The following is a 16823-nucleotide window of genomic DNA, read 5'->3' on the forward strand; positions in this document are numbered from 1 at the left end:
TCCTCTTCCATCTCAATTTACATATTATCACTAGCTAAGTCAGGGACATGTATTGTCCGCTTTTGGCCAAAGTCCGTATGTATTTATTAGGCTACGAGTGCACATATATACCATGTGAACTTGAGTTAAGCCTTATAAAGCTCATCATTTTCCTCTTTCACTCTGATGTAATGTGAAGGGGAGACTTGGAGTAACTGGTAAAGTTGTTGCCATGTGATCAGGAGGTCACAGGTTCAAATCTTAGAAACAGCCTCTGACAGAAATGCAAGGTAAGACTGCGTATAATAGACCCTTGTGGTCAGGTCCTTCCTCGGACTCCGCGCATAGCGGAAGCTTTAGTGCATCGAACTGCCCCTTTTACTCCGATATAATGTCATGTGCATTTTATATCCAAAACCTTATCAAACTAGCTAGAAACTTATCAATTATGCTTGACTTACCCTTGTCATCAGTCCGCCCTCCATCAAGAACGTCATACTCACACATATTTTGCAGAAGTCAAAAAAAGAGGCTGCTTGCCAGCAACCTGGCTCTGATACCAAATACAGAAGTCAAAAAAAGGGGTTGCCTGCCAGCAACCTTTTTTGACATTGTTTGCTGAAAATGCATATGCCTTTTTTAACATTGTTTGCTGCCAACAACTCTTACACGTTTTTGAAAACGCGTATATGCGTTTTCTTTCTCCTATATATAGAAGGCCTCTTGCCCTCATTCCAAATCATCCCAGAAAGAGAGAGTAAAAATACAAAGAGAGTTATACACCAAGATAAATATTGTAGTCTTGAGTGTCCTCTTTAGTAGTTGTTCCTTTTACAAGAGAGAAGTGTTGATTGTTGTTTTCTCCTTGAATTTGAGAACAGTGTACTCCATATTTTATAGTGAGATCTTTCTACCCCGTGGTTTTTCTCTTCTATCAATTAGAGGGGTTTTCACGTAAAATTCTCGTGTCCAATTTATTTTTATTATTTTTATCATATCAAACTTTAGTTGTGGTGCTTCGTCCCCCCAACAGTGGTATCAGAGCCCTTGGTTATTCTGTCTATTTTATGCGAAGATACTATTCGTGAATAGTAAATTTTCATGAATAGTAAAATTCGGTGAATAGTACTATTCACGTGAATAGTAAATTTCGTGACGGTACAGTTTGTCACGATTGTTCACAAAAATATTCAGAAATAATCTAGAAGGGTGTGAAGCAAATAACAATGGCGAGTACAACAAAGTTTGACGTTGAAAAGTTCAATGGGACTAATTTCTCATTGTGGAAAATGAAAATAAAAGCGATATTGAGAAAAGACAATTGCTTAGCTGCAATTGAAGGCAGGCCCACAGACTTTGTAGATGACAACAAGTGGAACGATATAGACAGCAACGCAGTTGCTGATCTACACTTGGCACTAGCTGATCAAGTGTTGTCTAGTGTAGTGGAAAAGCGGACGGCGAAGGAAATATAGGATACTCTTACAGGGTTGTATAAGGCCAAGTCTTTGCATAATAAAATCTTCTTTAAAAGAAGATTGTATACTCTTCGAATGACAGAGTCCATGTCAGTTACTGAACATATCAATACTTTGAATACTCTGTTTTCGCAACTTACAACAATGAGTTGCAAAATAGAAGGGACTGAACGTGCGGAGCTTCTACTTCAAAGTCTGCCTGATTCGTATGATCAATTCATCATCAACCTGATGAACAATACTGATAGTCTAGTTTTCGATGAAATTGCAGCCACTGTCTTGGAAGAAGAAAATCGGCGCAAAAATAAGAAAGACAGACAAGCAAGTTCGCAACAAGCTGAAGCTTTGATGATGGTGAGAGGAAGACCAACGGAACGTGGCCCCAGTGGGAGTCACAATCATGACAAATCTCAATCAAGAAGTAAGAAGAATATCAAGTGCTACAACTGTGGCAAGAAAGGGCACTACAAGAAAGATTGTCGGTTCAAGAAGAAGAGTGAACACCCTGAGCCATCAAATGCTCAAGGGAATATTGCATGTACCTCAGATAATGGCGATATTTTATGTAGTGAGGCAATATCAAAAAATGAAGGCATAAAATGTTTCGCTGATGTCTGGATCATGGACACAAGAGAAACATGGCACATGACTTCCAGGAGAGAATGGTTCCATCAATATAATCCTATCTCAGAAGGGTCTGTGTTCATGGAAAATGATCATGCTTTGGATGTTATTGGTATTGGGTCCATCAAAATAAAGATGTATGATGGCACGGTTCACACCATCCAGGAGGTACGATATGTAAAAGACTTGAAGAAGAATCTATTGTCTTTAGGACAACTAGATGATAATAGATGTTCGTATAAGACTCATGGTGGAGTCATGAGAATATCCAAAGGAGCGCTTGTAGTGATGAAAGCAGAAAAACCTGCTGCAAATCTATATGTGCTTAAAGATGAAACACACCAAGAAGGAGAAGCATCAACCGCGTCCGCAAGTTCATTTGAAAAATCAAAGATGATGTGGCATCATAAACTTGGCCATATGTCGGAACGAGGTTTGAAGATTCTTGCTGAGCAACAACTTCTTCCAGGGCTCAAAAAGGTTTCACTACCCTTTTGTGAGCATTGTGTTACCAGTAAGCAAAATAGACTGAAGTTTAGCAGTTCCTCTGCTAAAAGCAAGAAAATACTAGATCTGGTTCACTCTGATGTCTGGCAAGCACCGGTGGAGTCTCTAGGAGGAGCAAAATATTTCGTGTCATTTATCGACAATTACTCCAGGAAAAGTTGGGTGTATCCAATCAAAAGGAAGTCAGATATTTTTTTAGTTTTCAAAGAATTCAAAGCGCGGGTGGAACTTGAATCTGAGAAAAAGATCAAGTGTTTGAGGACAGATAATGGAGGAGAATACACTGGTGATGAATTTAATAACTTCTGTAAACAAGAAGGTATTAAACAACAGTTCACGGTGGCATATACTCCACAACAAAATGGAGTAGCAGAGCGGATGAACAGAACCTTGTTGGAACGGACAAGAGCTATGTTGGCAACTGCAGGGTTGGAAAAACCATTCTGGGCCGAAGCAGTCAAAACCGCCTGTTATGTGATCAATCGGTCACCATCAACCGCAATTGATCTGAAAACGCCAATGGAGATGTGGACAGGAAAACCAGCTAATTATTCTCGCTTACATATATTCGGAAGTCCTACTTATGTTATGTACAAAACCCAAGAAAAATCAAAATTGGATTCAAAATCTAGAGAATGCATTTTTTTAGGGTATGCTGATGGAGTCAAGGGGTATCGCTTGTGGGATCCCACAGCCCGCAAGGTGGTAATCAGCAAGGATGTTGTATTTGTTGAAAATAAGATACAAGCAAAAGAAGGTAGCACTTCAAAAGAAAAATCAGAGACTACTACAGTTGAAGTTGAAAAAATAGAAGAAGTTTCAATTTCTTCTGAAGTAGCACCAGAACACGAAGAACAAGGGCAAGCAGAGATCGAAACTCCAAAAGTTTGATGGTCAACTAGGGAGAGAAGAGAACCAGCTTGGCACTCAGATTATTCTATGGAGAGTAATATTGCATACTGTCTACTAACAGAAGATGGAGAGCCTTCAACTTTTCACGAGTCTATGAAAGGCCAAGAATCATCTCTGTGGGTGGCAGCAATGCAAGAAAAAATTGAAGCTCTTCATAAAAATAAAATATGGGATCTTATTCAATTACCACAAGGAAGGAAGGCCATTGGAAATAAATGGGTCTACAATATCAAACGCAATGGTAATGATCAAGTGGAGAAGTATCGTGCAAGATTGGTGGTGAAAGGATTCGCTCAGAAAGAAGGTATAGACTTCAATGAGATATTTTCTCCGGTGGTTCGACTCACAACAATTCGAGTGGTCCTGGCGATGTGTGCTACATTTGACTTGTACTTGGAGCAGTTAGATGTCAAAACTACATTTTTTTCATGGAGAGCTTGAAGAAGAAATTTATATGCTCCAACCAGAAGGTTTTGAAGAATAGGAAAAAGAGAACTTGGTTTGCAGGTTGAACAAATCTCTATATGGTCTCAAACAGGCGCCGAGATGTTAGTATAAGAGATTTGATTCCTTCATTATAAGCCTTGGATACAACAGACATAGTTCAGATCCTTGTGTTTATTACAAGAGATTTAGTGATGAAGATTTTATTATTTTGCTGTTGTATGTTGACGACATATTGGTAGCAGGCCCCAACAAAGATCATCTCACAAATTTAAAGGCACAGTTGGCTAGGGAGTTTGAAATGAAGGACTTGGGACCAACAAATAAGATTCTAGGGATGCAAATTCACCGAGACAGAAATAATAGGAAGATTTGGCTTTCTCAAAAGAACTACTTGAAGAAAATCTTGAGACACTTCAAGATGCAAGACTGTAAGTCAATTTCTACCCCACTTCCTATTAATTTCAAGTTATCCTTAAGTATGAGTCCTAGCAATGAAGCAGAGAGGATGGAGATGTCTCGAGTACCGTATGCATCAGCAGTGGGAAATTTAATGTTCGCCATGGTATGTACAAGACCTGACATTGCACAAGCAGTGGGAGTGGTTAGTCGATACATGGCTAATCCTGGTAGAGAGCATTGGAATACTGTTAAGAGGATCCTGAGATACATCAAGGGTACCTCAGATGTTACAATGTGTTATGGAGGATCAGACTTTACTGTTAAAGGTTATGTTGATTCAGATTATGTAGGTGATCTTGATAAAAGCAAGTCCACCACAGGTTATGTGTTTACTCTTGCTGGAGGAGCTGTAAGCTGAGTTTCAAAACTGTAATCTATCGTGGCTACATCTACGACGAAAGCAGAATATATAGCAGCTACACAAGCTAGCAAAGAGGCAATATGGATGCAGATGTTACTGGGGGAGCTCGGGCACAAATAAGAGAAGATTGCTCTGTTTTGTGACAGTCAGAGCGCTTTGCATCTTGCAAAGAATCCGACATTTCATTCAAGGACAAAGCACATACGAGTTCAGTATCACTTTGTTCGTGAGAAGGTGGAAGAAGGCAGTGTGGACATTCAGAAAATTCACACGAATGACAACCTAGCAGATATGTTTACAAAGCCGATCAACAGTAATAAGTTCATATGGTGTCGATCTTCTATTGGCCTAGCAGAAACGTAACCTTGCAGTAGTTGGGTAGAAAGGATGGTGTGAAGAGTTAATTGATTCTCAATTAAATCTTCAAGTGGGAGAATGTAGAAGTCAAAAAAAGGGGCTGTCTGCTAGCAACCTGGCTCTGATACCAAATGCAGAAGTCAAAAAAAGGGGTTGCCTGCCAGCAATCTTTTTTGACATTGTTTGCTGAAAACGCGTATGCCTTTTTTGACATTGTTTGCTGCCAACAACTCTTACACGTTTTTGAAAATGCGTATACGCGTTTTGTTTCTCCTATATATAGAAGGTCTCTTGCCCTCATTCCAAATCATCCCAGAAAGAGAGAGTAAGAATACAAAGAGAGTTATATACCAAGATAAATATTGTAGTCTTGAGTGTCCTCTTTAGTAGTTGTTCCTTTTACAAGAGAGAAGTGTTAATTGTTGTTTTCTCCTTGAATTTGAGAACAGTGTACTCCATATTTTATAGTGAGATCTTTCTACCCCGTGGTTTTTTCCTTCTATCAATTAGAGGGGTTTCCACGTAAAATTCTCGTGTCCAATTTATTTTCATTATTTTTATCATATCAAACTTTAGTTGTGGTGCTTCCTCCCCCAACATATTTAAGTTTCATGTATGCTCTAATTAACTAAAATCAAATAAAACTAAACGAAGAGAATAAATAGTTGAAAAAATTAGAAGCATATTCAAATTGATAATTCTCTAGAATGAGAACAAATATTAAAACTAAGAAGTTAAATTGCGACATTCAGTTTTCTTTCTTCATTTCCATGATTAAATATTTGCATGGGGAATATTATAAATGTTGCAAAGACGGCGCTGTTACTGACAAAAAAAAAACGCGCTTATAATTGCGAAAAGAAAAATTAGAGACAAGAAGGTTGGTACGAGAACGCGTTTGTCATAAAGTAATCTTGTTAATTAATTTAATTTTTAATTAATTAGTCAATTATTATAAAATATATTTCTATTTTTTGATTTATAAATCTATGAAAACGTTTTTCTCGATAGACGAAGATCTATCAAAACAATCTCTATCTCCACATATCTTATTTTTATCAAACTCAACTAGTAAAATCTCACTGATTATGTTGTTATATATTATAGTATTGATAAAGATTAAGATTCTATAGCATTCTAATAAAATAATAAGAGGTTAATTAAAAATTGTTCAATTTTAAAAACGATTGAGATACTGATAGAGACGACACTGATAAAGAAAACATTTTTTGAATTTATTAGCTGGCAAAAAATATAATGGCACTTTAAACTTGTCTACTTAGTTGACGTTGACCATCACTTCATAATAAATAAAATACAAATAAATAAATCTAGAAGGGGTCAAAATCAGATTCAAACTCTCCACTCAAATTGAGTTCAGATCTTTTTAAGGAAACAAATGAGAGGGTTAATTCTTCATTTTTTTAAGCACAAAATAAAGAAGAAAAAAGAATATTATTAGTACTAATTATAGAGTTTCATGTTAGCATACTATAGTTCTGTTTAAGAGTGGCAAATGGACGAGTTAAACTAAATTTAAATGAGTTAACAATAAAAGCATTTTATCAATTCAAATAATACCTTGTTGACATCGAAAAAATTTAACTTATAGTATTTTATTTTTGATAGGAAGTTAGCTCTTCGGGTCTCATTCATAACTTACTGATCGGACTAATTCAGATAGATATTTGTCGTTTATGGTCCACTATGGAACTAAAACTTTATGTGCATTTTCATGCGAAGTGTAAATTAAAATTAGAAAATGAAATGTATTAAAATTATGAAATAAGAAAATGATAAAGGAGTTGATTCCATGCATCAGGGACCCCAGGTAGACACCAATGGATACAATCCATGCTATTACTATAGATGGATTGATGACCGTCTGATCTGAACTGTGACAACCTCGTTATGTTGATCAGACGGACGAATAATTTTGACATAGTTTTCAAAACTTTTTCCAGCTCTATTTCTCCTGGATGTATATTTCCTGGACTTTTTGCTGGTCTTGTTTTTCCTTTACACCTGAATATTAAAAAAAAAAAAAAGATTTCAATTTCATGATATTAATATAATTACCATCTAAATGAAACAATAAATTAAGAGAGAATAGAAATTTTGGTTTCTATTGGTGAATTTTGCTTTTGTACATGTAATATACCTCTTTGTCTCAATTTACGTAATTGTATTTAACTGAGTGTCAAGTTGAGTTGTTTTTTTTTCTTCTAAAACTTGTGGTCTGGAACAAGCTATAGAAATTTTTGTAGCTATAGATCATCTCATTATTGGTAAAATGAGCAGTTTAAAATTAAATTGTTACTACTAAATATAGAAAAAAATATCAACTTTTTTTTAGATTGATAACAAGAAAAGTGTCACTTAAATTGCGACATGAAAAATATATATACCTCAACGTATTTAACTTTCAATTAAAAATATGTATTTTTGGACCCATCAGGTAGAAATATGTTACTTTGACTATTTATAATACTATATGACTGTCAAATTTGAAGTATCAATGCAAACTTATCGTAACACATGAGTAATTAAGTGTTGGATTGATTAATGATTATAGTTAATTTGTGAATATTCATAAACAAAGAATCAAAGGTGAACAATTCAACTAATTGAAAGTTTAATATGCTTAATTAGATATCGAGGACTAAACTTAGAACATATCAATAACCGAGGAACCAAAAATGCTATTAACCCACAAATTAAAAGGGAAAAAAATGATACTTACCCCTCATGATCAGGGGAAACTCCTTGAAAAAAGACTCTTGTTTTTGTGGAATTAAGATTAGAATCAGCCCATTTGGCCCATGTATTTAATCCTTTTTTGTAAAGTTCCATTCTATCCATATCTTTATACGTAATATTCCCTTCTTGAATCACATTCCAACTGAAAAAATAAAAATAAAAAATCATCTTGCATTAAATGGATAATAATTAATTAGTAGGACACATAATAATAATAAATATACTATATATTACATTAAAAAAAAGTTATGAAAAATGCTACTGTATATCATATGTATATATCTCACGTTTGTTTTTTCCCTTTGCGATCCCACCAATGCCATGTATTAAAAACCAACACATCCATTTCTTTCCAAATATTTCCAGAACTGATTGAATCAATCTTGAGTACCCTTGAGCCTTTTTGAGTGACAGTATCAACAATGAGTGGATTCCCAAGGTACAATAACCAAATATTGTATTCCTATAATAATATTGCAAGAGAATATGTTATGTAAAAAACAAAAAAAAAAAGTGGACAAAACATGAACATGTATAAAGAGGATTTAAGTTATATACGCTGACAATGAAAATAATTGTTATATTCTATTTGTGTATTTTAACATGTTATATGTAATTTGTGTTATTTTTTAAGTTGCTAATATCAATTTTTATGGACAAGTACATGTAATTATCTTTCAGGATAGTATCACTTTTATTCCATAATAAGTTATTGGTAAATTTTGCTTATGATATATGACTTAATTATTGACATATTTTTACCTTTAATTAATTAAAATGTGCGCATATGATCCTTTCATGTAGAAAAAAATGTGATATTACTGTCATGCCTGGAGTAATAATACAAACTTAACATAATAATTAAGTAGTATAAGTGGAGAAACGGTTAACAAGTACAGTAAATTTGTTAATATTTACAAGCAACCGAATTAAACGTTCACAATTCAATTAATTGAATATTTAATGTGTTAATTAGTCAGATATTATAAGGATCAAGTGCTTGTTTAGCATAACTTATTTAAAACAGTTTATAAATTAATTCTACGAAGTTAAACTTGAAAAATAATATGACTTACCAAGAGGGTGAATGTATAAAGCTTTCCAATTTTTTCTATACTATACTTGGCTTGTGGCAGTGCAACATGAAGGATGCATACAAGAGAAAACCATTGATTTTGACCAAGTGAATCCCCAACAAACAAGATCCGTTTCCCTTTGTATTTCAACACCAATTCCGTTCCATTGAATCTATAAGAATTAGAATATACAAAAGGAAAAAAAAAGATTAATGATTAATTCAAGAATATTGAAATCTTTAATTTAGGGTGTATTTGGTATGAAGGAAAAGATTTTTCTATAATATATTTTCTAAAAAAATAAGTAGTTTTATTTTTTGTTTTTTGGTATTTGATAAATAAATAGAAAGTATTATCTCAAAAGTTGTTATATATAATTTGACAAACATTAAGAGGGTGGAAGTGAGTTGGGGTTGTGGGAGCGGGATACTAGTGGGTTGGCTAGCACAGATACAAAATTAAGATTCGAAGCCTATGAATTCAGATTTCAGTCTTGAATTCTAATTATTAAATAATTTGTACAAATTTTAAATAATTTTTTTTAAAAAACAAATACATGGTTCTGCCGAACCCTTTCCTACATGCTAGCTCCGCCCCAGGCTAGAAGTGGATACTAGTGGAGGTATCAGGGTGGTAAGTGGGGCCAGGGGGAATGGGTATAGTGGTGGGGTGGAGGAAGACAATTAACATGAAATATCAATTATGAAATTTATTTTTTCTTTTTTTATCAGGAAAACTATTTTCTTAAATTTTTTTAAGAAAAATATTTTTCAAAACATTTTGATCAATAAACCAATGAAAAAATTGATTGTTTTTCCCGAAAATCATTTTCCTCCATACTAAAGACACCCTTAGTGGCCAATGAAACATTAATAAACAAACTAATTTAAAAAATGAATTACCTTGGCAAATTACATCCAAATGGCTGCCATCTATACTTGAAATAATCTTTATCAAGGCGTCCATTCTTTTGACAATCAAATGAATTCTCAATAAAAGGACAAGTTGATGAATTATAAAGAGAATATGATTCATCAAGAACCCAACTCCCTTTGTAAATATCACACCCCTTATTTGTTCCTACTAAACTTACCTCATTGAAGATGTTGGTTTTTGAATTCAAGAAAAGAGAAAGTGCATAGATGGTTAAAAATGTTGATACAATGGCAATGACAGATACAGAGTAACAAACCATGAGAAAAAAAGTTCAATTCTTTTAATTGTATAAATATTTTGATGTACCAATGAAGGAGTTCTGGTCTTTTGTATGTGTGCAATATATATAGTTGAAGATGAAATTCATTAGATGAATTTATGAAATGGATTCATGCATGTGTTCATTTTTATGTTGCATAAGTACTGATCATGATGATTAGTAGCTTATAGAAAATATTAATTTTCCTCTATATTATATTGTATTATATTGTGTTGTTAGATTAAATACGATGTTTGTTTTGATTGTTACTTAAGTTTTATAGTATATCGTGTCATTAAATTCATCGTTACGTAACGATCGATTTGATGTGATCAAATCGTTACGTTAGTTTATTTCTTCTCGTAATAATCCTATTTTATCATTTACTATACCTTTTTATGTAACTCTATCTCATACTCTACTTTTCTTATTGATTTGTCCTTCAAATTGCTTATGTATGACATTATGTAACGGATGACAAACGATATACAATCTCTCTAAATATTGTATTCATCGAAACAATACAATATAATGCAACACAACACAATATAATACATTATGAAATGATCTGTAACGACCATCCAAATAAGTATAAGCTAAACATTTTTCGTGTAAAATTTTACATGCTGATTTTTTGCTTTATCTATCAATTCAACGGATATTGACTACTTGATTTGGAAGCTACTAAACTTGTGTCATTAATTTCCAGTTCCACTCTTTGATTCAATAATATATGCTAATTATTGCTAATAAATTTTGGTTACTTTCTTCCCCTATCTTCATTCAACTTAAATTAGTTCATGCAAGGGTCTCGATTTCCATAGTTTAAAAATTAAGGTTCTAAAAGTTTCCATCGAAATACACAAGAAAAAATAATCATTTTTTAACATACGGAGAAGAAATTTGATTGGCAGTTCTGAAAGTATGGTGTATCTAATTTGCCAGGGCGAATTTAGAAGTTTGCTTATAGGTTCACGTGAAATTCAGTAATTTTCCTCTGAACGTTATATATATTGAAAAATCTACTAAATATCTATAAAGATTTAATTAAGTCGATGCAGGAAATCATAAATTTTAAAATTTGAATTCGCTTTTGTAGTTTGCAAGATTCCAATTCAAGTTTCAAAAAAGGGGAAATTTCATAGATAACTACTATAATAAACTTAGAGCCCGTTTGGATTGACTTAAAAAAAGTAACTTTTATGTATGAAGTGCTTTTAGAACTTTGAAGTGCTGAAAGTTATTTTTATAAATAAGCAGTTGAGTGTTTGGATAAAAGTGCTTATGATGTGAATTTTAGGGTTAAAAGAATAAAAAAAGGTAGTTTGGGAATTTAGTTAAAATACAAGGGATATAAAAGTAATTTCCATGGTCAAAGAAAATGACTTTAAGCACTTTGGAAAAAAAAAGTTAGGAATCCTAACTTTTCATTTTTGACTGACTTTAAGAACTTTATGGCTTAAAGTCAGCATTAGGCAAACACGTCCAAAAGCTAAAAGGGGGCTTTAAGTTGATTTTGACCAACTTAAAGCCAATCCAAACAGGCTCTTAGTTAGGCTCCTTAGCTATAGTTTGCATATTTATGGGTTGTAGGCTTGTAGCTATAGTTTAAGTTGTCTCATTTGTATAATTCACGGGTTTGTATAATCCGCGCGTTTGTATAATTCGCGGATAATTGAGCTATTTTTGTATAAACTTGAAATAACGAATTTATACAAACACAAACATCTGAACTTTAAAAAATTATATAAATTATATTTTATAAAATTACATTATACAAAAGTCATACAAATTTCAAATTATACAAACTTGAACCGTAATTTATGCTAAATGTTAGTAGTGAATTGTAAATTAGCTAAATTATAACTATGTAGACTAATTAACTAACGTATGTTTGCTTATTCGCCCAATTTTTCCTTCAAAAATCTCAAAACAGTTTGATGGGATTAGATAGTCATAGAGATGGGGGAATCATACTGTTGGACTTTGGCCCAATACTCTGAAATCATTAGTCGTGAAGTTTGGAAAGTTCAACTATATATTGGGCCAATTGTACCAACTTCATCTTATAATGCTGTTATGGGTTTTTCTTGGACGCAATAAACATTTTTCTCTATTTGAAATGCATGACAAGTAAAAGTGAACGAAAAGAATAATATAATTGGTGATTGATCTATATTTGATCAAGAATTGCACTTAATAGTACATTCCAAGTATCAGCAACACCAGCCACACACCAATGTGTGCAATCCATACTTTTGTGTCCACCAAATCCATAAACTGATGGATGACCATCTAATCTATACTGTGACAACTTTGTTACATTCAACAAATAAACTGATTTATTCATCCCTCTCAATACTTTCTCTAGCACAATTTCTCCAGGATGTGATCCGTGTGTACTCTCCGATGGTTTCGTTGCTCCGACACAACTGATTTATAGTAAAACAGTACTGTCAGTATATAAAACTTAAACACATATTTCTTATGTTTTAATTTGCTTAACGTAAATTATATTCTCTCTGTCTCAATTTATGTAGTATAGTTCAAATTTCGAGAGTCAGAGACATAAAATCTTTAATTTTTTTTAGTCTCAAAATCCAAAATATGTCATGTAAATTGAGACATAATAAGATTTGTGTTTAAAACTCACTTGTCATGGTCAGGAGATACTCCTTGGAAAAATATTTTGGTTTTTGTGGTGTCTACTTCAGTGTCCACCCATTTTGCCCAAGTATTCAATGCTTTCTCATATAGAATTAAACGAGTTGCGTCTTTGTATGTACACTTGCCATCTTGAACAAAACCCCAACTGCAAAAGCAACTATAATCAAAAGATTTTTTTATGTACTGACATTGTAAAAAAATTATTTATAAATTCATGTCACTTATAAGATAATGTTGAATAAATTTAATTTTATGACAAATATATATAGGTAATATGATTGATATAATAACTAATTAACCTGTTATCACATGTTAAAATACAAGCGATCGAAGAGTACTTACGGTTGTTTTCTACCGGTGTGAAACCACCAATGCCAAGTATTAAAGACGAGGACGTCCATTTCATTCCATTGAGCAGCTGCACTGAGAGAATCGAGCTCTAAAACTCGGGTTCCATTGTTATCTTTGAAAATGTCTATCAGAAAAACATCTCGAAATACTAAGTAGGAAGTGTTGTATTTCTGTGTAGAATAGGATACAAAAGTTTATTTATATACCATGGAAAGACCCATTTTGAATATGTATTTCAAGAATCAAACATTTGTTTGTTTATATACTAGACAAACAAATGAAATATGCTTGTTAAGTCTTTATTTATAAACATGACTATATTAAATAAACAAAATATTGAAAGAACTGTTTTTTTTTAAGGATTAATTCGAGTTGATACGTGGTTCAAATTTACCCAGGCTCTTAAATGGATTAATTTGCGCTATGTTTCAAATGACCTGTTAGTAAATATATCCTCAACCTAATTTATAAAGTTTAAATAAGTCGGTTTATATTTTCATAGGCTAAATTTAACGTTACAAAGAAAGTACCGGAAATGTGAAGAAAGAAGTGGCTCCATTCCTCTGGGAGATATGTTTAGCTTGTGGGTCAGCTGCATGAAGCATACAAGTTAGAGATTGCCATTGATCCAGACTTAGTGAATCTCCTACAAACATCATCCTCTTCCCCTTTAATTTGAGTTGAAAGTCAGTAGCATTGAACCTATATACAAATGAACACGTGACATTAAGGCACTGCAACAAAGGAAAATGATTTTTTCTAATAAAAGTAAGGAGAATAAGTTTTATGGTCGATATTTTATAAACGTGTCAAATAAGTGAGTTAAATTGAATTTGGACGGATCAAAATTGTCTGAGTTAATAAATGAGTGGTTATTGACCCCAATCAAAAGCTACTTGGACTGAAATGAACTAAAATACAGATCTTCTCTCGCCCCTTTACCCCCAACCAAACACTACCCTCACTCCCCGCCCTACGTCCCACCAAAAATTACCCCTCTTATCCCACCTTTGTCCTACCCGGCCCCCACCACCAAGCCCACCTCGACCTAGTCCACAACCACCCTTTTCTCATAAAATTCAAAACTTGAGAAGTAAGGGAATATCGATGGCCTTTGTTGTAGTGTTTTCCTTGGTTATATATAAATGTTTGAGACAAAATTTTTTGCTTACTCCCCAACATAAAAAAAATTGTAAGAAAAGACCATTTATTTTTCAGAAAAACTCAACACACCCTAATTAAGTGTTTCAACAAAAATAAATTAAAAAACAGCTAATTAAGTACATAAACAGAAAACATAAACTAAAAACGAGAACAACATAGATTAAAAAAAAAAAGTACCTAGGTAAATTGCACCCATTGGGCTGCCATCTATATTTGAGATAATCTCCATCTGGCCTTCCATTCCTTAAACAGTCAAATTGTTTTTCAATAAATGGACAAACAGATGAATTATAAAGAGGATAATCATCATCATAAACCCAATTCCCTTTGAATAGATCACAACCGCTCAATCCCAAATTGTTCACATCATTGATCAACTTTCCATCTACATTGTTCAACATGAAAACAAGAAATAATAATGCTAGAGAAAAACTATCCATCATTATAAGACAAGCCCCCCCAAAAAAGTTTCTTTTTGTTTGTGTCTATGTGAAACTTGGAAGGGTCCTATATATAAATATTTTTTAAAAAAATCAATGAGAAAAAGAGTAATAGTTTTCTTTAATTACTAGCCATTAAAAATATCCAAGAAGTCCAAATAATTTATCAAAGTCAAGAGATCAATTCAGACGGAATTAAGTTCCTAAGAGTCAAACTTGTCTTAATTAGATAATGTGAAACAATCTAAAGCTTTGATTAGAATTGAAGAGGAATAAATTGTGTCCATCTAATTTCTTTTACAGTTGTATATAAGAGTTAATTCTAAAAGCTTCTCCTCACGTGTCTAACATGTTGGAGGATAAAATTTATTAGGTTGGTTATTTAGCATATGTCGTAAGGTAAATTTTACCCAAATCTCATAGTGTTAAGAGCTAATTACATTATATTCCAACTTTTTTTAAATTATAAAAATTCCTTAAAATTTGTGGATTTCCAATACATCACCTCCATTCTCGATATATAGTTCCCCGATACATTACCTTAATTACTGTTACACTAAAAAGAAAAAAAAAGAAAATCAAATTAGAATCCCATAAAACACGCAATCACATTTTATCACATCTAATCAATCTCTACCAAAGCGTAACGATTTCAAAAAATTCAAAATTCACCATTGTTCAAGTAGATCGTCCAACATAATTTCAATTTCGATTAAAAAATTTTAAATTTTTTGAAGATACATCATGAATATATCGATTTTACTGAGACATTCAGGAGTTTGAGCGTCTAAAGTAAATTACGAATGACACAAAAGTGATGAAATCATTGTTGGGGACAATATTTCATTTATGAATCTGAAATCAGCAGTTGCAGGTGAATTAGAAATTGATGAATTGAAGGGAAAAATAGACATCAGATACATCGTAGAAGGTAATTCTGATACATAATTAAATACACCTAACACACCTAATACAAAGCTGATACATGAATTCTGATACATAACTATATGTATTATGTTAGATTTGTATTAGGTGTGTTTAGGTATGTATTCGATACATAACAGTGGGTGCTCTATGTATCAGGTACTAAAATATAATGAAAGTTGCCACACATAACTATAACAAGATTCATACTTATTTAGGTTTTGAAATAATTGGGGTTGTGTATCAACAATAACATTTGTACCAGATACATTATACACAAACAAAATGGTAATGTATATGATAATTGAAACATAAACATGATAAATAAATAAACACACAAATATCAATCAGATACATGAGAAATTTGAACCTTGGGTAAAGAAGGTTATTATAGTAACATCCTCGACTTTTTTCCCCCTTTTTTCTTTGAAGCTTTTGCAACTGGTGATTTCGCAGTTGAACAAGCATCCTTCCACAATTTTGAATCTATTTTCAGCAAAACCATCAATATTCGAATCAAACTCACAAGAACAATATCTACCATTTGAGGATCTAATTGAGTAAGGCCAATACTAAACGATGATAATGAATCCATATGTATTGTTAAATTGAGTTGAAGATCAGTAAATTGAAATTATTTTGATTCAAAATTCTGATATATTGAAAACAAAAAAGATGGTGAAGAAATTCTTCTACCTTTTTTAGAATTTGAAGTTGATGAAGTTAGGCGTGATTTTGGGAAAGTTAAGCGATGTGTATGGATAATTTGAGGGATGTATCTAAGGTTAGGAAAGAGAGTGAGGAAAAAAAGGATTTTTATAATTTTTTTAAATGGTAGAAAATTTTAGAGATTATGATAATTTAAGTTATGTACTATCTATTAAGTATATGTAGCAAGACAAGTGTAAATAGATATTTTTATTTCCATTTATTTTTGCATATACTTATACAAATACTGAATTTTGGTTCAATAAAATCATCAAAAAAAAAATTACCCAAATATTTTTTCTGCATTCTTTCATCATATCAGAACAATAGCTCGATCTATTTCATAGCCTTTCAATACAAATGATCTATAGTACAAAATGTTTGTACCTTAATGTAACCTTAATGTAGAAAGAA

The 16823-nt window shown here is 32.6% G+C and overlaps 2 protein-coding genes across 2 annotated transcripts; both read right to left on the bottom strand.

Annotated features, from left to right (window-relative positions):
- Positions 1-6902: 6902 nt before the first annotated feature.
- Positions 6903-10155, bottom strand: LOC129891850 (protein trichome birefringence-like 43). The gene is made up of 6 exons (XM_055967330.1): positions 10054-10155; positions 9863-9927; positions 8961-9132; positions 8172-8347; positions 7868-8026; positions 6903-7149 (listed from the first exon to the last, which is right to left on the bottom strand). The coding sequence occupies exons 1-6, from the start codon at positions 10153-10155 to the stop codon at positions 6903-6905; spliced, it is 921 nt and encodes a 306-aa protein (XP_055823305.1).
- A 2173-nt stretch (positions 10156-12328) lies between these two features.
- LOC129892498 (protein trichome birefringence-like 43) lies at positions 12329-14790 on the bottom strand. The gene is made up of 5 exons (XM_055968079.1): positions 14515-14790; positions 13704-13875; positions 13165-13343; positions 12809-12967; positions 12329-12587 (listed from the first exon to the last, which is right to left on the bottom strand). The coding sequence occupies exons 1-5, from the start codon at positions 14778-14780 to the stop codon at positions 12329-12331; spliced, it is 1035 nt and encodes a 344-aa protein (XP_055824054.1). The 5' UTR covers positions 14781-14790.
- Positions 14791-16823: the final 2033 nt, after the last annotated feature.

This window comes from Solanum dulcamara, chromosome 6 (assembly GCF_947179165.1).
Source record: "Solanum dulcamara chromosome 6, daSolDulc1.2, whole genome shotgun sequence".
Classification (NCBI taxonomy): Eukaryota; Viridiplantae; Streptophyta; class Magnoliopsida; order Solanales; family Solanaceae; genus Solanum; species Solanum dulcamara.

Bases quoted from the DNA above. Each gene is read 5' to 3' on its own strand.
- LOC129891850 (XM_055967330.1), bottom strand. From the start codon at position 10,155: ATGGTTTGTTACTCTGTATCTGTCATTGCCATTGTATCAACATTTTTA. The intron at 9,928-10,053 runs GTAAGTTTAGTA...GATTGTCAAAAG, and splicing joins AAACCAACATCTTCAATGAG to AATGGACGCCTTGATAAAGA. The intron at 7,150-7,867 runs GTAAGTATCATT...TTTAATATTCAG, and splicing joins GTTTCCCCTGATCATGAGGG to GTGTAAAGGAAAAACAAGAC.
- LOC129892498 (XM_055968079.1), bottom strand. From the start codon at position 14,780: ATGATGGATAGTTTTTCTCTAGCATTATTATTTCTTGTTTTCATGTTG. The intron at 13,876-14,514 runs GTACTTTTTTTT...ATTTGTATATAG, and splicing joins AATGGGTGCAATTTACCTAG to GTTCAATGCTACTGACTTTC. The intron at 12,588-12,808 runs GTGAGTTTTAAA...ACTATAAATCAG, and splicing joins GTATCTCCTGACCATGACAA to TTGTGTCGGAGCAACGAAAC.